The sequence below is a fragment of the Limanda limanda genome, chromosome 9, assembly GCF_963576545.1.
Source record: "Limanda limanda chromosome 9, fLimLim1.1, whole genome shotgun sequence".
Taxonomy (NCBI): Eukaryota; Metazoa; Chordata; class Actinopteri; order Pleuronectiformes; family Pleuronectidae; genus Limanda; species Limanda limanda.
The window spans coordinates 12,427,914-12,453,232 of NC_083644.1; the positions used below are offsets into that span (position 1 = coordinate 12,427,914).

Below are 25,319 nucleotides of genomic sequence, written 5' to 3' on the forward strand. Positions count from 1 at the left end.
AGAAAATACAAAAAGTCTGACCTTTGAACTGTGTTATTCAAAATCTTTGAAAATGTTCTCTGGAGAATAAAATTCTACTTTGTTTTCCTATGAAATTTTGAGTAGCGATTAACTCTGGGCTTCTTCTATTGTCTTGGTGCATTAAACATGTGTCCATAATGATATATGGGCATCAAAGCATCCAAAAACATACATTAAACATGGAAAATACAACATACATGGATGATTCAAGCTGTATTGTATTTAATGATTTACAGGTTTGGGCGGCCTTTTTTTTTTTCCTTCAAATATTGCGTTCACTGTCATTAATGCCAGGTTTAATTTGCAGATCACTAACAACACTTCACAATGTTGTGTATTTTCCATCTATAAAGTTTATAGTTCAGATTATAGTCAAAGGTCACAAGGCTACAACATCAAGACCACATATTTTCTTGTTTACATTTTAAATCAAAATCTGTTTACCCCAATTTATTACTACTTGATGTTACTGTTATTGATGATTGTCATTAAAAAACTAAACTGATCAATTTCAGATTATATCCACTGGATGGAGCCATTAGCCAATTGGTGCAATAATTAATCTGCAGATGTTCAAGTTGTATATTGAAAACTTTTCAGGATGTATATCAAAATGTCTCTGTCTTTTGTGTACAGATGTAAATGATTGTTGGTGGGTGTGATCTTATCGTCCTGTATCTGACGCACCAGCGTAGTGAGCGACCCCTACACCCTGTGCTGTAGTTGATTGGACCAATATGACCTTTTATATCACTGTATGTAAACCAGAATGTTTTGGGTGGATGCTCAGAATTAAACGATATAATTATACGGAGAGCTCAACAAACAAATGATCAGGAAAAATAGTTTTTAATGTTTTGAGACAAACACTTTGGATGAATATGTCATGTTGTTCATACAGCTCAGTTTGGTATAAATTTATTTCACAGCATCCCCCCTGATTTCTACTGATGTCAAATTCAAGTAAAAAATACTCCCCGTCGGGGGGGATTGAACCCCGGTCGATCGCGTGACAGGCAGAGATACTGATTGGTGTAATACCAAGATTGACCCCGTGTGTAAAAGTGTGGCGTTGTTCTATTGGGATTAATTAATCATATCATTAGTTGTATTGTCTTTGTACAGTGATCTGGAATTTGAGAAATAATCTCTCCAGCGGCCTTAGATCAACAACTTTGTGTTCCCTGACTGTACAAAGGCTTCAGATTTACTCAGAGTTTACTGCTCTGGGATGAATCCTGATCCCAGCTGAGATTTTGTTAAAGTCTGATCCAGGTCGTCCACTTGTCCTCTTCAGACAGAGGGACCAGCCTCTCGTACACCTGAGCCACCAGAGTAAGATGTTTTCATGACTTCTCTAAAGATGTATTAAAACCATTAGGCATTGATCTTCTTTCTACTATTTATTAAAATGTTGAAAGTGAGGCAGCACTGAGTCAAGAGAAATAGTCTGAATAAAATAAAACATATTTTCATCAAGCTGAAATGATAAGTCAATAAATGTCCTCTGAAGCTGGAACAATGTTCATGAAAATTCATAATTTTAGTGAAGTTAAAATAAACCAAAACTCTTGAGGTTGCATTTTATTTTAAAGTAGTTGAAAAGCCATATGAGGCTCTGAGAGATTGTGATGCACCATTCTGATCTTTTATTGTCTTAAAGTGATTAAAGTAAACAGCAGATTCATTGATCTTGAAAATGATAATGTAAAGTAACGACAATCCGGACAATTCCTTATCCGGAATATTACGAACACAGTGACGCTCATGAACAGTCTAGCCAGTCTTTTATTTTCAACATCATCATAGAACAAAGGCAAATGAACACAAATAATAATCATTATAATAATTAACATTTTTAATAGTTATGATAGACATTTTCATCTGTAGTGCACTTAAAACCTCCACACTCTTCCTCCGTGTTAAAGGCAATCCAAGGTCAAACAATCTGCTGAGCTTTTTTTTTCATTGGAGTCATTTGGTCGCTTCGTTAAGGAGTGATTAGGTGAAGAGCTAGGAGTTTCCTTTAAAGAGCAGCCTGGTTGAAACGCAGAGAGCCGTGGGAGCACTTCATCTGTGTGATGCTCTGTGTCTGTGAGCTGAGGGACATGAACGTCATACTTATTGCTTTAAGCAGCGTCTTGTGAGAGACAGTCTGTCCACATACAGCAGAGCCTGTAGAGGATGGGGTAATGGAATGTAGCCTGTTTAAAGGTTTCATACAAGATTGCAATTGGGGAAAAACATCCAGGGCAACAAAACAAAAAATCTCAAATGTTTTAATTTCCTATAACTTGATTCCTATATTGAAAAGAACATATTATTAATTTTTCCCACAACAAAACAACAACCATTTGATCATCCTGTGAAAAGACATCAGGCTGCTGGTTGTTTGAACTCACTACAGAGACGGTGAAGAGATGAAGCCCTGGAAGCAAAATCAGTCACAAGACATTTTCTGTTTTTAACTCTGGACGAGTTTCAGAGCAGAAACTCTTTTAAAGAGCAACAGACAATAACACGTGACTAGATCAGTGGTTCCCAACCAACGCATCAGGATCCAAAAGGGTCCTTCGAGAAATCTGAAGGGTTACGTTATGAAAATAAAAATAAAAATAAAATGTTGCCACACTTCTTTAGGTTTCTGAAAATCCATATCCTAATAGATTTTAACATACAGACAAGGGAGAGGTGTCAATGTTCTTATTTAAGTCCGAGCAAAAGAGCACATGAGTGTAAATAAGAGCAAATCCAAAATTTTGAACTATTGCTTTAAAGGGTGTTGAGCCAAAGAAAGTTGGGAACCACGACAACTACGATCTGTCGCAGGCCAAAACCCACTGAAAGATTTCAGTCTGAGAAGCGATTCATGTTTCTGCTGCACTGACAGACTCTAACGTTTTGGACTAACACCCTTCACATTGCAGTGGGACCCAGGTGACAGGAGCTTCATTAAAGAAACAGTGAAGGTTCGAACAACTGAGCATCTGAAAAATCCCCCAGTGAGTGATCCATGACTCCTCAACAACAGACAGGACGTCAGTGCAAATCGCCGGACTCTGTTAATCCAAAGCTGTTTGAAAATAACAGGCAAGTGCTGATTCGGCTTTGTTCATGGTTACATGTACAGCAGGTAGACGTGTGTGTACATACATTCACTCTCTCACACACACACACACTCTCTCTCTCTCAAAACACTCACACACACGCTCTCATATTCACACACACTCTCATATTCACACAGCTCTTTCTAGGAACCACACAGGCTCACCAAGCAGCACTAAAGCGGAGCATTTGCGATTTCAAAATATTTTGCCACACTGACTCTGAGACCTCTACCTGAAGTGCAGTGCTTCTATCAATCCAGCAGCTCTGCCAGACTTGAGTTCATTGGTCCTAGAGGCACGTAATCACGGCTAAAACAGCTTAAAACAGAACACTAAGGATTAATTCATTTTAAAAATAAAAACAAACAATTCAGTATAAAGGGCAGGATAGCTTCAATACAGTGTCTGTACTGGAAATCAGTCAAATCATAAAACAGATCTAAACTTTGAATTAGTTGCTATTTCTTCCTCTTTTCAAATAAATTCTGTCCTTTTAATTCACAGAAACAAACTTCAGCTAAGCCAGTAGCCAGTAGAAATCACCCGAGTCAAAGCAGATGCCAGAAGCTGCAGTTGTAGGAAAGATAAATATCAAACCTGGGCACAATACTCTGAACAAATATTTGTTTTCTGATCTATTTAAATGTGAAAAAGTATATTGATTTTACCACAGGAGACGTGACTCTCAGGCCCTTTTCACACATTGGACATTCGAATGAATTTGAAGTTGATATATATATATATTTTTTTTTTTATTACTTTTCTGAACTGTACACACGAGGGCAGTGCTGCTCATAAAGGGAAAAGCGGTGTTTTCAGCCCTGTCTGTTTGTTGGTTGTCTGTTTGTTTGTAAACAAGGTCGGACAGACACCACAGGAAGGATTACCATGAAACGTGGAAGGAGGAAGGATGTGGTATGGGTCAGGGAAGAACCCAACCAATTTTGATGCAGATCCTGATCATATAATGATCAGGATCTGGAATTTCCAGGAATTTCTTTTCACATTGTGAAATACGGCGAAGTATTTTAAGGAGGAATTATCTTTATTTTTTAGCAGAATTACGCAAAAACTCCTGAATCAATTGTCATGAAATTATGTGCAAATGTGGAACATGGCCCAAGGAAGAACCCAAACAATTTTGTAGCAGATGTGAATAAATGGGCGGATCCAAGATTTATTTTCCCACTTTCTTTGAGATGGCGAGATAGAGTTCAAGTCTTTAAGCCTCTCTGTGTGCCTTTCTAACTAAGCATTGTTTCCCTCAGGTTGACCAAAGCATAATTAGAAAACTGCCATGCCTTTGAAGGAATTATTATGTTTCATAACTGTCACTTAAGTCTTTGTTTAAATGACCGTAGCCTTTGTGTGAAAAGGGCTTGGAGAAATAATTTATCTGAGAATCAACAGAGGCCACGTTCCTTTTCAGCTCATGTGACACTGATGACTTGATGTGGTAAAGCCTGTTGAGATCAAACAGCTGTTTGCAACGAGTATGGTCACCCAGGTCTGAGAGGACTGGAACGGAAAGAGAGGTGGTCAGTGACTACAATCAGGGTCGTGTTGTGCTCTTCTTCTTCTTCTTCTACCTCCTCGGAGTTCCCTCTGTTACCGGCACTAGGTCCCTCCTCCCTCGTCTTCTTGTTCCTCCATGTTTTTCCGTGCCATCCTCTCCCTCCGCTCCGCCAGCCGCAGACATCTAGGGCATTCTTTACCCGCCCGGAAGCAGTTTCGATGGTAACACGCACGACATTCTGGAACGAGGAGGAACATCACAAAAACAAAAGTTAGTGACGGAGAGGTACAAAGGATTTGTGGAACAAATGTATAACCTTATCAAAGGAGGATCTTAGCAAAGAGCATGTCTCGTGTTACTAAAACAAACAATGCGGCTGTGTTCACATAAGTCAAGCCAGTTAAACCAGTACGACGACACAGCAGCCAATCACGATGAGACCTGAGGGAGGAAAGGTGAGGTGAGGAGTATAAAAGGCAGAGGAGTGAAAAGCAGCGAGACAGAAGGGAGGCGGAAGCGGGAACGTCGGAAAGCTGACATACAAAGACCCACACACACACACACACACACTCCACCCTAAACATGTTCAGACACCTTTAGTGCGTTTCTCCAAAAACTCTCAAATGATGTGCTTCGACACAAACGTATTTCCTGTATGATTTTGTTCCCGTTTCAAAAACTAAAGAAAATAATGAAGAGTGGATGAAATGACAAGCCATTCAAATTCAAAAATAGTGTTTATTTCAGGTTCACATGAAATGGAACTTAAATAATAGCAGGCAGATCTAAAGTCAACTAAAAAGCATAAATTACACATTCAATATGACACATCGCATTATAAAGAATATTCCTTCGACAAAAAACTAAATGAAAACAAAATAATAAACAATCAGACGAGGCAGCAAAACAACTGGAATAATGTTTCCTCTGCGGTCAAGTCTACATTAAATATAAAACTACTTTTGAATGAACCAATCAGAGTAATCAGCTCAAGTAGTGTTCGGTTAGACTAAAAACAAGTGCAACAAACTAGTGTCACAAAAGTCCAAACTGAAATTCATGACCAAAGCAAACTGAAATGTAAACGTCCACTCTGGTATCATTTTCCATCCCTAGCACGAGAAATCATCTTAATATTAAGCTGCAATCCATCTCTGACCGACAGGAAGTGAACAAGACCAAAACAGCACAGAGCTCAGAGCCGAAGACGTGAAAGTAAACCAGCAATGCATCACCAGCACTTAAAGAATCAAGACCAAGAGATATCCATCACCAAATAGCTGCCAAAACACATCATACCTCCACCTTTGCAAAGACACCAGACACCAACACAACCAGAGCCGGGAACACAGCAACAAACAGGAGCAGTGAGAGAAGAAACAAAAAAAGAGTGAGAAATGTGTCAAACCAACAGTCAGACGAAAGAGTGGGAAAAGAAGAGAGAGAGAGTGAGTGAGAGTGAAATAAAGATGTAGGATTGCACAATTAATCTGAACTAACGTGATTATTTGCCTTCTCTCTAGGGTTCAGATGATTGATACCACTCTCTGTTTTTTTGGGGTTTAACCGATCAAGCAATAATATATATAATTTAATCTTTAAAGTTATCAATATGCAGATATTGTTGAGACAGGCTGTGATTTCTCATTTTTTCCACTGTCATTATCAGAGCCTGTATAAGATGGACTTGTTGGGACCTTGATGCCACGACTCAAGTCCCCGATCGCTGCTGTACCAACCCTGGCAACAAATGTGCGAGATGACAGGGTCCATATTTTGGAGTAATGTCTCTAATCAGTGGGGGGCGGAGTTGCGTCATCCTTCTTTATATATAGTCAATAGTCATTCAGCTGATATGATATGTGAGTGGTATCAATGATTGCTGCTTGATTACTACATTTTCCAATATATGGTCAACATTGCTGTCAGGATGATGATGGTGATGATTTTGAAATTGTGCAGCCAAGACAGTATCAAAAATGTACATGCGATGAAAACTACTAAAAACATGTAAACAAGATGAAGGCGTTAGTAAAGAAAACCTCTCACGATTTTTGCTTTATACATTCAGATGAGGAGAAATGATCAGTATCTGGGAACTTACAAGATGCTGTTCCCTGAAATATTAACTCTTCCACTACTCTATGTGTAGATCTAATTCTTCGTAGCTTGAATATACCTCTGTTTTTCATTTGTCTTAGTCTTGTCCTCCGCCTCTCTCAGTACATTCATCTGTGTCGTTTAGCTCTGCGCTCTCTCCACCCTCCGTCTTGCTCTCCTCTTCTGCTCCCTCCCTCATCTTCCTGCCTCTGCTTACTCTCCTGGCTGTACGAGTTTTGCGACCTCTCCAGGTCGTCTTGGTGACGGTCGACTGTTTTTGGTCTACCTCTGTTTCTACCTCTCTTTTTTCATCACTTCCCTCGCTTTTATCCTTCTCTCTGATTTTCCCTCTGAAGAAAACAGCTGACATCTGATGGGGCTTTAGCAGTTTCCTGATTGTAAATTTCTCCCGTTTTTCTGTACCAGCTCCTTCTATTTCACCTTTGTCTTGCTTTTCATTACCCTCATCAGTCTCCCTCTCGCTTTTCCCCTTCTCCTCGGTTCCTGCTAGTTTCTCAGACTGTTCAACTTTAATTTCTGTTTTCTCTTCACACTCTGTTTCTCTTTTGGAGAAAACCTTGGGTAGACTGAAAAGCCCTGATAGCTTCCAATGTCCTTTTGTCTCTTGTCCAACGTCATTGAGACTCTCTACGCTGCTGCATATCTCACTCCCACTATCTCCCTTTGAGATTCTCTTATTTAATCTGTCCAGTTGAAGAACTTTCAATAAGTTGACTTTTTCCCTTCTTACATGCCCATCTCTCCCTTCCTGAGCATTTACTTTCTCGTTGCTGTATACCTCCTCTTGTTTAATTCCTATCTCCTCTCCCTCTTCCTCCGTCTCTGATGTCTCTGACGTACCTCCTGTCATCTCCTGCTCCTCTTCATCTCCTTTGTCCCCAGAGAAAACATTAACTAGCTTTACCCTCTCCTGCCTCTCTTCAACCACGTCCCTTGACACTTCACTGGTCTTTTCCCTCTGCTCCCGCTCTCCCCTCTTCTCCCCCCTATACACATCTTTGTCTAACCCCTCCTCCCCTCCCTCGCCCTCTCTCCGATCTCGAGAAAGGGCCTTTGCCAGCCTACGGGGGTTGGAGAACTTCCAGTCTCTCCAGGTAAGAGGAATGAAGGGGGTGCGGGGGTTGGGGGCTCTCGAGCCGCCCGGGCCTGCCGCCAGCAGAGAGGGCTCACCTTCGCAGCGCTGGCACTTGTTCAGCTGAAAGGGGAAGATGATGTCTTTGTCGTTGCCGCAGAACTCGCACACAAAACCCTTCGCCTGGCAGAGCTGTGGGGGAAGGACGGACAGAAACATCAAACAAATATCTGGTTGTTTACTGACTTCATAACAAATATGTAACTGATCTATCAATTTGAATCACTGTGACAAATCACCATGGTACAATAAAAGGTCACAAAAGAAGCAGATGCTCGTCTTACCACACAACCGTCTACGTGCACGGTACCAAGTTTAATCAGCTCTTTCATCCGGGGGGCCAGTTCTCCGTTGCGCACAGCACTGAGGTCATTGAGGGAGAAGAGGTGAAGGTCCTCAGTCAGGTGACCTGGCAGGCTGTCGAAGTGTTCCAGCACCCTACGGGGAAGGACACACACACACAAAGACACCCTGAGTTTAAGATGCCTGTCTGAAAGAGGAGCATAGTTTTATTGTGAAACTCAGAAACATGCAGCAACAAATTATCTTATACCCTTTAGCAAAGCGACAGGTCTTGAAGAGATTTTTCATGTGAAACAGCTGCACCCTCAAAACCTTAATGAAACAAAAGATTACTTTAACATACAATCAAGTAAAGAACAACACACAGTCAGGAACTGCTAACAGACATGCACTGAACTCCAAACAATCTCCTGAATTCATCCGGAGGGGCTGTATGTGAGAACACAAATGTGCAAGTCAGTTGCTATGGACATTCTCCTACTAGCCCTCCAGTAAAAGCTCTGAGTGATGAGTAATGCCCACGTTAGCCCATGTGTGATTACAGCAAATATCATAAACACATTTTTAGCTTTTAAGGTGTTAAATATCCTGTGTTATATTATAGAGATGGGTAAACGCTACATTTATATTCTCTTCATTTGCATGTCCTTTAAGTAAAAGCTACAAATAACCCTTTTTAATCCATGAACCTTAAACCAACACTCTACTGAGATGGTCAGAATTCAAAAGATCATTTAATCAGTTCGCACCAAAATATATTCGAGGCACTCTTCAAAAGAAATCGATTACTTAGTGATAGTAGATTACAGCTTTGGAAGGTTTGCTCTATCATTTAATTAAATAATAGGTAAGGTACCGTGTGGTTTAGACAGTTTAGCACCACTGCCGACCACTGAGCTGCAACTCTCAGGCAATTAGTCTTTTTTTAGCCTCCTATCAATGGGAGCTGTTGGTGACATGAATGGTTCTATTCATTCTGATTTCACACCCTGATTACTTGACTATTTCCAGCTTCAGAGTCTGTCACAAGTTTGTCATTTTACAATTAGGACACTGCCTGCTCGATAAACAAGAGTAATGATCTGTGTCCAAAGTTTATATTGATCCATTTATCAGATGTATGAAAACGTGAAATGTTTGAAATAATTTAAACTTGTTGTTGTTGTGGGACACTAGGAAAATAATAATAAACGTAGGCAAAATTTACAACAATGACAAATTTTCCATCCCGCTGCGGTACTCACCCGTACAGCTTCCAGAGTTTTAACCTTCTTGTAGAGGCCGCTGTTGATGTCGTTAGGGTTGAACAGTGGGTCTCCAGCAATCTTGCTCAGAAGGTCACGGGCAAAGTTGCTGACGTAGTACTTGCTGAAGTCCCACTTCCTCAGCACTCGACCGGGAACCACCGCCTGGGCGTTCTCATGGCAGCACTGACAGAAGTAACGGCCGAGGTACTCACAGTAACGCAGTCGCTTAATATAGTCTGAGGAGGAGAGAGGCAGCACAAATACAAGCAGGGAAGAGGTCAGTGTTTTAATGGACTCAGCATTTGAGCACAAAAGTGCTCTGCAAAGAATTTCTATACACAAGTTAAAACTTTTAAGCCAGCTGATTCAGTTGGAACGAGACTTGCTCTAAGTCTTACAGTTGCACTGTCTGCTTGTAAAATGTAGGTATCCACAAAAATTGAAGTTGCAAATGTTACAATAAATTCAGTTTTAATGAAACAGTGTTCAATGTGCATGTTAGAACTTAAATTTCTTTCCCGTTTGGTCGTACAGAAGAATTTATGGGATTGCTAGTCAAACCTGGGTCGATGCGGGTGCCGCAGCCAGCGCAGCGGTAGTTTTGTTTAGCCACAACTATCTTCTTCCTGACAGGGAAACACATAGTTACATATTAAGAGCGAGGACAATCCATATTTCAGAGTTCAAAGGGCTTCACAGTCGCTGTGTTTCTCTACAGTTATTGTGAGAGGTGTTACATAATGAGATGTAACCTGCAGTCTCATTATGAAGTTCTGAACAAGAAAAGTGACGCCTCAGTCTTTTAAAATCCCGGAGGATCACCAACACAATTTTGCTGTAATTTTTCAGCTTATAAGCAAAATAATAATTTTGATTAGTTAACCAGACTCTGTTGTTTGTGTCATGGCACAGCTGAAGCAACAGCATGTGAAGGTTAGACTAAAACAGAAAGGAACAACAAAAGAAAAACCAACAAAAAGTGTCAATATCAGCAAAGGAAGGTAACACTGGATGTGGACTCACTTGGGGGCGGGGTGGATGTTGAAGATGATCTGCGGTCGCGGCGGTGCCCACTCAAGGTTGCCGCGGACACGAATCCTCAGTTTGTAGATGTCTGCGTGTTCACCATCGTCAGGTGAGATCGGGAGAGAGTCAGGGATGGGCAGCAGCTGGGTGACAGCAAAAAAAGAGTTCACAGGTCACTGGTGTTTTAAACTGTCTCACAGACTTTTTGAAGTTATATCAGCCATTGTAGATTTTGTGTGATATAGAGAAAATATAGTACATAAGCAAAATGTTTTACCTTCTGTGGAGCGTCGTGTTCTGGGACCAGCCAGTCCAGCTCTGAGGCAGCAGGAAGCTGCATGCCCTCAAACTGCCTGAGCAAACCCATGGCTACTGACTCAGCAGAGTTAGACTGAAGGAAGGATGGAGAGCTGAAAACACACAGAGAGGAGATTATCTTAGCTTCAAAATCACTCATTGAATAACAATTTTTTACTTTATAAATACAAAAGGCAACAAGTGTCTGCATAACTTACATGGACTCTGAGCTGAGAAAAGATCTGCTGCTCACACTGCGCTTTATGTCTGCATCTAAAAGACAAAACAATAGTTGAGTAATAGATTTGAAAAGCAAGAAGCAGAAACTAGTAGAAATTATTTTTAACCACCAGACACAGAGACTACAAGATTTCCAATAGTTGTACTAAAATGCAAATGTTATGATTTCTAGAGAGAAAAAGAGAAGAATGCCTCATTCTGTCTGGACACAAATGTACCAGCAGTTGGCTGGTGGATGGTGTTCAACTCTCACCACTGCTAAAATGGCATCATTTGCTAAAGCTAAGCAGCATTAATTCAAAAGAAGACATGACTCATCAGAAAACAGGGAAATAAAAAGGGAAAGACAAGTTTCCCTTTAAAAATACTTTTGTGTGAATTTCCCTGACAAAACAAAAATCGCATCTGATTATATTCAAACATATATTTAAATGCAGTGTATTTGATCAGGTAGCAAGCAGGAAAGAGATGTTCTGGTAGAACAGAGATTAGACAGACAACATGTGAAAGTAAAGACATTAAGCTCTAGACTAGAGGTTTGGCAGAGCAGGAGACTTCCTTCATGGATTGATATTTGATGACACTGGTTAAATTAAGAGCAAAAAGCTGGACAAGGAAGTTTGTCAGCAGCAACAAAATGTTAGAAGCATAGAGACGAATCAGTTTGGCCTGAGGAGTGAGTGAAGTTAAACCATTTTCTGATTTCTCATTTGTTCTGATGATTTAGGAAGATTGTCAGCTGTAGAGTGATGCTGTTGTAGAAGACAAAAGCTCAAAAAGCACATGTGAGCAGACAGAACGTGTTAATTCACTTTCAGTCATATAGTGTCCAGAGAAATGAGGTGAAATTGCGGCACAATCGGGTTATTTAGTATTACTGGCTTAATACAGATCAATTAATATACATATATAATTACAAAATCAGATTGATGTAAATCCGATTCAGATTCATCATTCAAATCAGTATTCAACCTCCTGCTGTTTCTCCTGACTAGATTTAGAAATCAAGTACCAATGTGCATCTGCCCAAATACCTTCCGATCAATTCAGTAAGTTGTAATTTCATATAATGAGGACAAAATAACATCAGGCATACAATTTCAGATCTTGTTAAATAGTTTTTGATTATGATATGGTTACTGGATTTAAATGTAGTTACTTTGATTAAGAAAAGTTTAATTGATCTGGGTATTAATTAAGAAATTCCATGTTAATTCAGCCTAATATGAACAAAAGGTGTATCACTTAAAGCAGCAGCAAAACAATATATTTTTGACAAATCACAACATTATCCCAGACAAAATCTCAATGTTAGGTTTCCTGCTGTATGACAGTGTGATAGTATATTGACATATTGTCCAACTCCAATCAGCTACACTCATAAAATACACACTTTGTTTCAAGCTGTCCCCAAAAAATAACCACTGGTCCTGGTTTGACTTCAAACTTTTAAAGGAAAAACAAGGTGGAAGATGTGTATGTGACAGCAATCACACCTCATTCTCACTGGGACCACTTTGGACATGATAAATAATTGTATTCATGGATGGATGGATGGATGGATGGATGGATGGATGGATGGATGGATGAACACCCGAGTTATAGTCAAAATGAAACTTGTTATCTCACTTGTCTCCTCAAGAGCCTCCCTGAACTCTAACATGCACCAAACTACCAAAATCCTGGAGCTCTGAGCCACAAGCACAGACAAAAACAGACAAGCGCACAATCCAGCTGAGGTGAGGAAGCAGCTGGCTCAGCTCCAAACTGAAAACTGACGCCCTGCTATGTAAACTTTTTTATGGCATACTGTAGAGCTGGATCATCAGAGAATAAATGTTTTCATCTAAATAAAAAACGGCCATCATACTGATCATCTTCAGCAATAAAACTACCAAGTAAATCAAATCCAAATTTGTTATTGTGTAAAATGTGAGTCTTGCTACAGATGGCATCATAACTAAGACATGATTGGAGTTGTTTTCACCGCAAGACCTTGTGCAAACACAAACTGTATTGGCAGAAATCTAATATGAAAGCTGAAATTATCAGTTTGGAGAGGAGCCATCAGCTTCGTGTCAGAGCAGCACTGCCTCAGTAAACAGTGTGTGTGCATCTGTGGAGCCTCGCCCACACGTCCAGCCTGCAGATACCTGAGAAGAGGGAGGCGAGTGACAGGGAGAGGCCGTTCTGAGACACCGCCAGCAGGGACTGACCCTCGCAGCCATCTGAGAGACAGAAACTAACACTCAGCACAACCATCACCACACGCACAAACATTTCACCACTCCACAGAGACGTGTGTCAGTGTCCCAGGCAAACATGCTACAGCTTAGTACACTGCACCCATACTACACTTATGGACGTGATACAGCTCCAAGATACAACACACGTGTCTATGCACATACTGCAATACTGGGAGGTGCAGACACAATTAACACATTAACACTTACAGATACAAAAGTCAAGTACATCATATATGCACAAAGGAAATCCCACAACCCATGCTAGTTGTATCAAATGTTCAGATATTTCTCTCTGTTAGTGTCTCAGAAACTTTCAGCCGTTTCCTCAACTCAGAGGAAATGTTTGGAAATGACAGCGTAGAATATAGTAGAAGATTTCCAACACAAACAACACCCTTCAAACCTATTCATGACCATAATAATTCTAGATATGCCATCTTTCTAACTGTAATGTCTGAATAAATAGCAACACTAAAAAGATAATTTTACAGAACTAACACTGCAGACTCATTCTGTGACCTTTGAAATCAGACTACCCTGTTTACAGTCCATGTTAAAATGTGACATACTCAGAGGGCGATATGAAGACTGCGAGATGATTTATTTATGAATTATGAATGGAACACAAACATACCCATTCACACAGAAAGAAAATTATTTCCTTAAAGGCATCATGTGCATTTTGGATTTTAAAATTGAATACTTTTTCAAGATAGATATTTTTCTATTGCCATTTTGCTTGCAGGGCTATACTAGCAACCCTGAATGCCATTTGAAAAAGGAATGGCTAATTGGGAATCTCATTACAAACTAATTTGTTATGTGTTCTGTTCTTCACGTTCCTTCATTCCCTCTCTCTACCTCTTAGTTCGCACTCCTCCACCTCCTCAGCTGAGCCCGAGTCCGACAGGCCCTGGTAGGAGTCCTGAGAGCTCCTCCTGGAGCCTCCACTGTCAGTGGAGTGAATATCTGCAGGAGAGGAAGTTAAAACAAGAAGTACAAAAATAAAGAATAAGACACATGAGAGTATCAGATTACTCAATATACAATTTTAATTTATACTATGATGCCAGTGTGGCTCATTTGTTGAGCCAGTCTATTTGAGACTGAGACATACAAATCCCATTGAATACATCTTGTTGAGTGAAGGATCCAAATTCACCAAACCAAACCTGTCAGGATTTTGGTGTAAATCTGCGATTGATTGCAAAAATATGAAGTATGTTTCATATCTAATCTAAACCTGAATATCTAAAATAAAATATCAACCTAGACCATGAGTTTTGTGAAGGAAACATCATGCACCTGTACAGATGACTATGTGTTTTATCCAATTGCATCCCAATCCTTTCTTACTGTGTTGGGAGGTTGTGGAGGGCGGCACGCGGCTGTGGCGGATCTGTTGCCTGCGCAGGCGGATCTTCTGCTTGAGCTGCTGAATCTCACAATCACTGTCTCCCTCCTCCTCACCCTCCTCTTCCCGACGCCGCAGGTTGCACTTCATCAACTCGATTGCTGCAATAAGGGACTCGGAAATGCTGAAATGGGCGTTTTCCTGAAGAGCAAGGCAGAGAAAATTAGATATCAGATCAAGGAGAAGACTGACTTCATTGTTTTAACCCTCTTTTCTCTAAATTAGCCACATGAATTGTAGAATTGTAGTATTGAATTGTTCAAATAATTATAATTCTCCATTCAAAAATTTGCATAAAAGTCTATAACAGAGTTTGAACAATTAGAACTAACTGCAGATGTAATTAGTTATGAGCAATGTGTTTAAATGGACCACACGCTGACCTTTTCAAGGTCAGCACAGCTGCCAAAGTCCTGCTCTGACAGGTAGCTGATGAGGCTCTGGCCCTCTGACGGTTTCCTGAACATCCCATCTGGCACACTGCTGTACTGGGACCCATCTGAAGCACCAAAACATACAAAACAAAGTACCATTACATTTTGTGTGCAAGTGATTCAATGTTGGAATTTTAGGGTAATCTGTTTTAGCTTTCAAAAGAAATGTTTGGCTTTTTGCGCTTTAACAAACAGTTAGATAAAATATTAAAAGATGTCATGAACTGTTGTTATCTAAATAATAAACTCACAATTGCACCAAGTGCAAGATATCATGGCCAATAAAATATTTATACTCACAAACACACCTAACAACTATTCTATGAACTTGCTGCTCAGGGTCCAGAGAGTCCAGTTAACACACTAGCTGACACACTTACAGGAACAACAAACACATAAAGTATGCAGTGGATTTTCTTACTTAAACTTTAAAGAATCCCTGATTAAGACTAAAAGGTATCTAGTTAGACATTGTTTATATCAGTGCATTGTGACCATAGTTTATGTTCTTACGCAAACAGAATAACAGAAAACTCACAAGACTCCATGTAGAGGGAACTTGGATTGCTGGAATCACTGCACTGAGGAGAGAAGGGGCTGTAGTCCTTCATGGAGCAGTCGTCACCGGGCGATTCTATGACACAAACGGTCCATGTTAACGGCCTGTTATTGAAATTCCAGAGTCGCTAAACTACATAATGAATTTTTAAAAATGTATGGGAATGCACGACATCATTCATACACAAACTCGGATTTGATGCATCATTGTTTTTGTATGAAACAATCTATAGGATCTGTGGAAATGGTTCATTTCATTGCATGCAGAAACAAATAATGAACATGACTGTTGATGAGTGTTGAACCTTGTCAGTATAATGTGCGTCAATCAGTATAATCTAATCATAATAACATTGTTAACTGTACTATACTTAATAACGGTATTTTTCCTAAAGAAAAGGTATCGAATATACTTTTTACATTAGTTTTCATGATGCCAGAACTAAATTACGTTGACACACAGCATCTCTAATAACTTGCCATTTTAACACACCATGATCCTTTCAATGAAAGACTTAGACTTCACGAAAAATGTGTGCATGAACAAAAACAATAAAGTGATAATTTATGACTTTGTCAAGTCACTTGACCTGAATAAAAAACAGACTTAACAAAACAATCAAAAATGAACCTCAATGACTAAAAGCACATATTATGAAGGTAAAGGTGAAACTGAAAATGAGAAGGGTGGAGAGACTTCATCACCATGCAGAGAAAAATAAAAGAGAAGGGTGGGGATAGGGGTCGAATGATGGAGTACAGTTAACTGCACTGCCGACCTTCAACCGGATCCTCTATTATTATGGTGATTTTTCGGGGGGGCCCTCCTTTTGCACAAACAGTAGAAAAAGACACCAGAGAGAGAGATAGAGCAGAGGGAGAAAAAGTTACCTCAAGCCAAGAGAGGGAAACAGCGAGCAAAGAGTGGAGACATTAATACAGAAATATTTAAAACATTCAGAGAGGAAGTGTGCATCTTCTGAGCTAGAATGTGGCCTGACCACATGTTACTGAGAAACAAATTAACATAAAGACTTTCCAGGATTAACTAAATCTATGTTTCAGTTTCATTTTATAAAGATAGCGTGCAAAAAAGGAAATGTTAAGGAGAGGTGTTTTTATCATCTTCAAATGGATGGCGGCTCATTCTTTATTTGTTTAACCCTAAAATGGATTAATGTTTTTAAATATGAATCATCATACTCAGATTTCAGTTTAACTTTCTCTTTAATACAACATATCTTACATACTAGCTGTTCGAGGTTACCCTGACCTGCTGCCAATGAGGTCCCTCCGAGTTAACTTACCATTCCTGAGTTTCTGATTGATCCCTGTGTCTGAGAACGAGCGGGTGTGTCCTCTGGACCCGCGGCCCGACCCCCTCTGGACCTCAGAGAAAGACGAGCGCCGAGGTGGGGGCGGGGCCTGGGATCTTCGCTCCATTGAATGCCCAAGGGTCCCACCCTGCTCGCTACTGTGGGTGGAGCTTTGGGAGTCACGGCGACTGCGTTGCCCCAGGTTACCGATAGCCAGGTACTCTGGCCCGTCGTCATAGTCACCATCACCAGAGTCACCTGCTTCAGGTTGGGGATGGGTGGGCCTTGTGGACTCCGTTAGGGTGATACAAGGGACGGAGCCGGGGGGGGATGTTATGCCTCGCTCGCTCTCCCCTGGCCTGGACACACACACCCAGGGAGGTCCGACGATGCTGGCAGGAGAGGTAGTGTCTGCAATACAATGTAAAGATGAGGTGAGGCGGGTTGAGAAGGATGATTTGATAGAAACAAAATTTAAGATTACAGGTAATATACAGAATGCAAAATCATTGTTTTAAACTAGGTTATCAGCATTGTGATTTAAGATTTTTATTTTCTATATGCATGCAATATATTTTCATTTTCCTCAGCTAAATTGGATTTTCTATTGGGATCTGTGAATAAAAGTGATGTAAATAATGTATTTAATGCAAAAAAAAGTAACAATGATCCTAAAACATGCTTGGAGGAACCAGAGGAACTTGTTTTTTATCCATTTTAGTGAGCTAGTTCAGGACATAGAGTTTTGGAGTCTTTATCAACACATTCTTCAGTTAGTGACGTGGCCCAGAGACAATCAGGCCTCTGTAATGAAGTCAGTCAGTCTATTCTCAAACTGTAGTGCATTCATAGTGGCATCCCCTGATCCCATCTCTTCTCTCCCTGCATATACTGATTGCAGAAAAATCACAACTTTCCCTTCGTTTCTTTCAATCAACCAAAAAAAAAATCTCAATTTAAACAAAGAAAAACACTTTCACTGAATTCCTGAACCTAAAAGTGACAACAAAGCCGTAACAATTCAGCTTTAGAATTGAATAATGACCCACAGTGCACACATTTGCCAAATCAGACATTCACATAGCAAGTTCTTATGCTTTATGTGATGCCTGTTACCTCACCTCCCATCACCATCACTTATATTAAAAAGTCCCAGAACACATTTCACGAAAAATCCTGTATTTCGTTGACAATTGAACATAGATAACAGACATAAATAAATAAAAAAACTTGAAAATGCACCTATTAGCCGTTTGCATAGGTTGGTTGGGCATTAAAAGATGAGTATATAACAGATAAACAGATCAAAAACTCAACATGCTTTCCTCACTTGTGCTGTTGCTGTTTTGGGACCGGACTCCCGTAGAGGGTCCAGATTTGTGGCCGGTGAAGACTGCTTCGCGCAACGAGCAGTTGGAGGTGGTAAGTCTGCGGTTTAGAGTTTCTCCTCTGGGCACTGCGTCACGGTTTCTCCAGGCTCCACCGGCCCCTGGCAACACACACAGGCTCTGGCTCTTCAACAGACCCAGACATTGTGGGCCCTTCAGAGGGGACAGCTGGAGGGTGAAAAGGAAGGGTATTAATAAATACAAAAACATGTGGCAGTTCTTCTTCACCACCACCACCACCACTAGGGCTTGTAAAATCACATTATGAACCAAAGTATAAATAATAAAAAAACAGATAAAGGATGAAGGACAAAATAACAAGTTACAGACAATATTGAGACATGGCTCAAGCAATTACGTAATTTCACCAGACGCACCCCAACTGTGTCTACTTGGGCCAGCAGTTTGGGATTGTTCTGTTCCACAGCTTCCAGACACTGAAACATGGCAGTCACGTGAGGCTCGCTCAGCAAAAACGCATAATCTGAAAAGATAAGAGAGATACAATAAGAGAAAAACAAAGGACGAGGGACATAGACAGAGGGGGTGAACAAAAAAATTGTAAATGGAAAGAAAGAGAAATTGAAAGATGACAAAAGTTTGTATAGAAGTACAAGGTCAGACAAAAAGGGGGAACTGAGAGTGGTTTTAGACATTTCTTACTTTAGTTTACACTACGCCACAATGTCTCTTATATTAAACAGGAACAACTCACCATTATAGTATTTACGTGCATGTCCCAGATGCCTGAGCAGAGGTCGGAGCTGAGCTGACAGCATGTGAACCTGTAAGCTGTGAAGCAGCCAGCGCTCGGCCTTGTAGCTTTCACCAGTGCTCCGCATCCCGCTGCTCAGCACCGGCTCCAGCTTACTGAACTGAGGACAGAGAGCGAGGGAAGAAGAGACAAAGAAAGAAAGAAACGTAAAGCAGGTTTGTTATGGGAACAGTACACGTGGCAAGAAGCTGAAATGAGTAAAATGATTCTGCATCATCTAACCTTGTAATGTTTGTTTTTGTTTGTCACCACTGTGTTGTATATAAAACAGCACAGTAGCCAGCATCATGAGATCTTCTACACTGGAGTTTCTGTGGTTGACTTTTATGTTGATGGCACAACAAACCAAATCGTCTTCTGTTTACTCTAAACATGATGTTTATAAGCAGCGCAATAAGGTCTAGCAGTTTGTATGCTATACTTCCATAGAACACAGTGTAATATATATATATACCATTACCATTACCATTATATACTAAAATGTACAAACTGAATCAGAGCCAGTACAATATTTTTTGTTTTTCAGTAAACGTACAACCTGACATTTTTATCCACTTTAAAGGTTTTGCAAAACCAAGGAAACCAAATTACTTGTTATTAGGAGATAAACTGAAAACTGACCCAACCATGAAGTGACATTTTGAAAACAAGAATTAACTGCTTAAAGTCAACATCACAAGTTTGGTTTAGGCCGGTGATCAGAGATATATGTGCAAACTAATTATTTAGTATTTACGTGCCACCCTGCATGAGACTGTCGGTGACCATACCTGTTCAACGTGTGAGGCGAGGTGGGGGCTGATGTAGCGGACACACCACACAAACGGCCAGTAGTCTCTCTGCTTGTAGTAAACCTGCAACAAAAAATCAGGTGTTCACATGACCTTGACTGAGAAAAGCAGCTTCAATAAACCCAATGAGTTATAATGGAGAGGGAGAGCGTCACATGTTTTAGTACCGTTCGTTTCTCTACACTTTATAAGGTTAGCTGATGATTATAGGTTAAACCTCAGCGATAATGTAAAAACTTCTCAAAAAGTTTTTAAACTATCCCTCTTAAAAACAGTTACACATATTCCTACCAATGTTTGAGAAAGTAAGAAACTTTCCCAATTAAAAAACAGGTAAAGCTTCAGTTCCTGATAATATAATTTAAGTTTTAAAAACATCCGTCTATAGGCTGTGTGTGACATTTCTCTTGTATTGTCCCACAGTTTACACCAAAGCCCAACGTAATGTGACAGGTTTTTAAACTATCCCTCTTAAAAACAGTTACACATATTCCTACCAATGTTTGAGAAAGTAAGAAACTTTCCCAATTAAAAAACAGGTAAAGCTTCAGTTCCTGATAATATAATTTAAGTTTTAAAAACATCCGTCTATAGGCTGTGTGTGACATTTCTCTTGTATTGTCCCACAGTTTACACCAAAGCCCAACGTAATGTGACAGGTGTTAGATAAGTAATCTGGAAACATTGAGCTGCTCAACACTGTATTGTGTTGTCTGGAGGAGCTGAATTATTCCAAATGGGGTTGTGGGATACAGCTAGAACCAATACCCTCCATGTTCCATGTTCAATCACAAAACATGTCGAGACAATGTTGTCGAGTGACCATCCAAATTCATAGGTTAAAGTTTCACAAATGCTAACTTTGACCTGTAAGTCTGCCAAAGCAAAGCAGGGTTCACTGCTGACGCTGATGAGTAATCTACTTTGCTTACAGATTGCACAAAACAAACAATTACAAAAGAGAGAGTGGCATTGGTCAGATCGGCTGACCTGCTCATTCTTCAAGCCGTGACTGAGGATGTGGTTCATGTCCTTCTGGAGCCGCTGCAGGCCGCCATAACGGGACCACACATTGGGGTTGTTGGTGGACACGAGACCCTCCACTGTGGTCTTCAGGGAGGACAGCAGCTTCCAGTGCTCCCTCCTGGTAGAACAGCAGGAAGGAGAAAGGAAGGAAGTTTAGGAATGAGGAAGGAGGTAAAGAAGCGCTGGTGTCAGCAGCCTTGTGGCCTGAATCATTATTCACATGAACAGAACCCCCTTTCAGAAAATAAAAAAAAAACAGCAATTGAGTTGCGAAATCCAAACTCTGCACTCAGTGACTAACATGCAATGCTACACTTCAATAAATGTGTGAACAGGGTTGCCACATCCCTTCCTGCATTGGCACACACATTACCATAACTAGAAGTGTGAAGTCCGGCACTAAAGTTAAACCTTATCTTTAATTCAGATATAAAAATCTGTTGATCAAAGAGTGTCGGATACAAAACTTAAAAGATATCAGGTCTCATCCCTTTACAGACAATCGATCACTGGCTCATATCCAGGAGTTCCTCTTTTTTCACCTGTAGTCAGCAAACAAACTGAAAGCCTTTCAAAGTGAGTTACATAACTGCAGCAATGGGACAGATGAGGATAAAGAGACTCTAGGGCACATCTTTTAACTTGCAATCAGTTACCTTTATATTTGTCATGTGCTTTAATGTACAAAAGAATTCACATATTTGGAGGATGGTGTAAATAATCCCAGTAGTTGCAGAAATCAGAATAATTTAATTCAGGACACAGAGACCATACAACCTACACATGGTTGAATATGATATTTTCTTTTCCTGAAAGTCTAAAAAGATGAAGACAGTGCAAATATAGAATACATGATTTGTGGGAAAATAAAGGTTTTGAATCCCCCGGAATGGCACATTTATGAACACCGGTCTATCTATAAATCATTTAGCATGAAGACAGGGAGGCTGAATGTTAGAGATCGTCTCCACATATTGTAGTGTGTGTGTGTGTGTGTGTGTGTGTGTGTGTGTGTGTGCGTGTGAGGGGGGGGGGGGTGGCATCAAGGAGTATAATCCCCCCAGCTGAGGTTAAAGGTTAACTTCACAACTGTTTTGTGAGTGTGTTTCAATGCAGATTTGTTTATATATTATCTCACTTTTAATTGTTCAACATACAAAGAGGATTAGAGTTATCATCAGTGCCTTGCTCATCTAGTGGTAGAATACAACTAAGTACTTCCTGAAGTAATATTATTAAATACAGATAAGTGGCAAATACTATTCTTCATTAAAAGCTTGTTTAGAATTCTACTCTAGTATAATGTCATTTAATATAATATAGGCCTCACAGGGGCCAATGTCCTGAGGAACAAGCAAGTATATTATTGTAACTTTAAATACATGTATGTCATGAATTCAGAACTACATGGGTACTTTTAGTTAAGTACATCAGTATTTCTCAACTTCCCTTATCCTCCCTGTCCCTTAAATGTAGGCAGGTATTACTACAGTAAATACTGTACACAGTACGTACTTTATATGCAAATACACACAATATGTTCCTTGTTCAGAGTGAATTTCCTCAACGTTAGCTCTTGTTACAGCTCATCAGGTTCAAACATGGAGGACCTGTGCAGTATTTACTCAAGTCAACTCCTACTGAACATGTGTAGAAAGTAAACACAGAAGTTTTATTATGTCAACATGTTATAACACATGCACTTTGAGTTTTCTCGTTTCATTATTAGAACTTTAATTACATCTGCTTTGGCTAATGTGAAAGAAAGTTTTATTTAGATTTTACTAGATTTGACAGGTAGCTAGTTAGCACAACCTAGCTAGAAGGCTAGTTAACAGTTAACTTAGAGCCAGTCAGTGGCAGTCAGTAACAATGTCAGCACTAACTATGACTAAACTTCCACGACACAGACGCTGGTCAAACAGTTCAAGTTTCTGGTTTGAAAGATTGAAGCCGTAATGCTAAAGCTGCTGCCTTCAAGCTGTCAAACATACCATGTCCGGTTAGCTTAGCATAGCATTCTTGCTAGCTTCGTAACTTCCCCACCACTGCTGCTAGAGATTTGCAACGTGGCTCAATTAAAGCGAGTTGTTGCTTTAAGAGTCGCCGCTGGCCATGTTGGGTTAACTAGTGAGAGGAACTGTTTGTAATTGTGTTATTATTTGCAGAGAAAGAAGGTATTGGCTTTAGGTGTTAGCTGTTAGCTGTTAGCAGTTAGCTGTTAGATGCTAGGTGTCAGCTGTCAGCTCACCTGCGCTCCTCCGCCTCCTCCTCCGCCGCGGTCTCCATGTCCTCCTGGAGGAGCAGCGGAGTGTACAAGGCCGCCAGCTTCCCCGATGTCTCCTCCTGCCAAGTGTGAAACAACGGAGCTCGGTCGCAGGGGCAGGGCTGCGTGAGAGAATCAGCCGCTCCTCCTGTCCTCCTCCGCCGCCATGACCGCCTGCCCCGCCCGCTCCGCTGCGCCGTGAATCAAAACAGAGCAGGCCGCATGACCTGCTCTCAACATCAGCAGGGGGGGGTGTAGTCCTCCGCTCTGCCCACTTTATAACATCCAGGCTTTTACTGTGAAATAAAGCCACGGTAATAAACTTCTCTGCTGTTTGCTTATCTGTGAGTGGTGTGTTTATTCATCACACACATGTGATAAGTGCAATGAACTGTTAAAACCTGAGGAATCAAAAACTAAAACACAGTTCTTTTGGTCAGTGCTTCCACCTGCTGTTACAATCTGGTGTGGTAGCTGTGACTCTGACCCCTGGTTGATCTCTGGTGCTTGAGATTTAGGGATTTATGCAGACTAAAGAAATCCATGATAGAAACAACATCAATAAAAGAAAGTTAACTTTCAAAACACATTAACATTTTGTTTATAAATAATGCTTATTAGATGGATTTCAACGTTTCTATGTTTTAAAAATATCTATATTTTCAGCTCCTCTCTGATTCTTGTTATTTGATTATTTTATATTTGATTATTTTAACCAGAAAACTTTTAATATTTCATTCACTGAAGTATTCAGAACATACGTCTAAAATTGTTTAAAAAGTAAGAGAAAAGATGGTTTGGAAGAGGTTTCAACAAATTGTCCTCAACGGTCCAAGCAATAATAATACATATTACATTTCCTCAGCTGAGGAGGTAATTTGGGTTAGGGTTTGTTTGTTGTTTGTTTCTATCTTACAAGCAAATACCAGGGTCAGAATAAAAAACATATTTAATTTTGTTGCGGATCCATATCAGGGGATGGATCCAAGATTTGTTTTACTCCTCATATTTGTTAATTTCTCAGAGAATAATTCATTGATCTTGATGGGAACAAATCTGACATGTTCAGGGGACTGATATTTATGAGTTTTTGTTATTTGGTGCAGTTCCAAATGAAAATCCAAATCAAGTAAATTTAAATGTGGTTTCACAGGGGGACTGTTGTTTATTTTTTTTTTCTTTTTATTCATTTAATTGAATTGAATTGAATTTTTCTTTTTTTATGTTTAATTAATTTAAATGTACATAGTGATATATATTTTGCAATTAATAGGTGATTGAAATCCTGCCAATTTTAAGAGTTCAGTATATTGCCGGCACGAAGATAAGAAAGATTGTGAATCTCGTGTTTAAGAACGACCACTCTACCCACTAGGCCAAACCGAGCTGAGTGAAAGGTACAAAATTCAACATGTTTTTTTTAAATATAGTGAATAAGAAGTAAAAAAGTAGCACGAAAATTGAGAAAACTCAAGTACAGTCGTACATCCTACTCAAAACACAGCTATTTCGTTTTTTTATGAGCCTTCATGTCACTGTCACATCACAGCCACATGATGGCGCCACTGTGTTGATCTTTGTGTTAACTCCATGAGCACAAGGCAGCTTGGATCAGTTCCTGGTGGCGGTGGTGAGTCAGTCCACAGCCAGTGACATCCTCAGTCCCAAGCAGGCGTGACTGTGGAGGACTGACTGGTGAGTAATTGTCTTTGCATAATAGGTTCAAACACATTCAAGAACAATGTGGCCTCCACTGGGATTACAAAACACTTCCTTCCCCTGAGCTGTGAGACACTTGACACTTGAGATCCGTTGGTGCTGTGGTGACGCTGTGACAAGTAGATTGCACAATATATCACAAGCTAAGAGAACGAGGGAATCTGATCTTATTTTCTTACTCTTCTTTGGTGATATGGAGGAAATAGGCCTGAGAGATTATGTCCTTTTACTTACAAGTGAAATCTGCAACATCACATTGTTAAAGTGATTATGTAGAATCCCCCCCTTCATACTTGTATTTTCTATTATGATATTTGGATAAATGTTTTGCTATGTATAGACTTTTTAAACGGCTGTTTGATTTAGGTTTATTGCA

General features: G+C 40.1%; 1 protein-coding gene across 2 annotated transcripts; it reads right to left on the reverse strand.

Annotated features, from left to right (window-relative positions):
* Nucleotides 1-1,791: 1,791 nt before the first annotated feature.
* Nucleotides 1,792-23,500, reverse strand: rubcn (rubicon autophagy regulator). 2 transcript variants are annotated; one of them, XM_061078820.1, is made up of 21 exons: nucleotides 23,210-23,500; nucleotides 20,923-21,076; nucleotides 19,912-19,995; nucleotides 19,082-19,241; nucleotides 18,744-18,850; nucleotides 18,309-18,534; nucleotides 16,970-17,389; nucleotides 15,643-15,738; nucleotides 15,054-15,169; nucleotides 14,613-14,811; nucleotides 14,118-14,225; nucleotides 13,164-13,238; nucleotides 10,989-11,043; nucleotides 10,751-10,883; nucleotides 10,471-10,616; nucleotides 10,009-10,073; nucleotides 9,445-9,683; nucleotides 8,451-8,512; nucleotides 8,182-8,335; nucleotides 7,936-8,029; nucleotides 1,792-4,882 (listed from the first exon to the last, which is right to left on the reverse strand). In XM_061078820.1, exons 1-21 carry the CDS (start codon nucleotides 23,245-23,247, stop codon nucleotides 4,746-4,748), a joined length of 2,868 nt encoding a protein of 955 aa, XP_060934803.1. In that variant the 5' UTR covers nucleotides 23,248-23,500; the 3' UTR covers nucleotides 1,792-4,745. The 2 variants fall into 2 exon arrangements, with proteins under 2 accessions (XP_060934803.1, XP_060934804.1); XM_061078821.1 differs by lacking the exon at nucleotides 13,164-13,238.
* Nucleotides 23,501-25,319: the final 1,819 nt, after the last annotated feature.

Bases quoted from the DNA above. Each gene is read 5' to 3' on its own strand.
- rubcn (XM_061078820.1), bottom strand. From the start codon at position 23,247: ATGGAGACCGCGGCGGAGGAGGAGGCGGAGGAGCGCAG. The intron at 21,077-23,209 runs GTGAGCTGACAG...CTGTTCTACCAG, and splicing joins GAGGAGGCGGAGGAGCGCAG to GAGGGAGCACTGGAAGCTGC. The intron at 9,684-10,008 runs GTTTGACTAGCA...TCTCCTCCTCAG, and splicing joins CGGCACCCGCATCGACCCAG to ACTATATTAAGCGACTGCGT.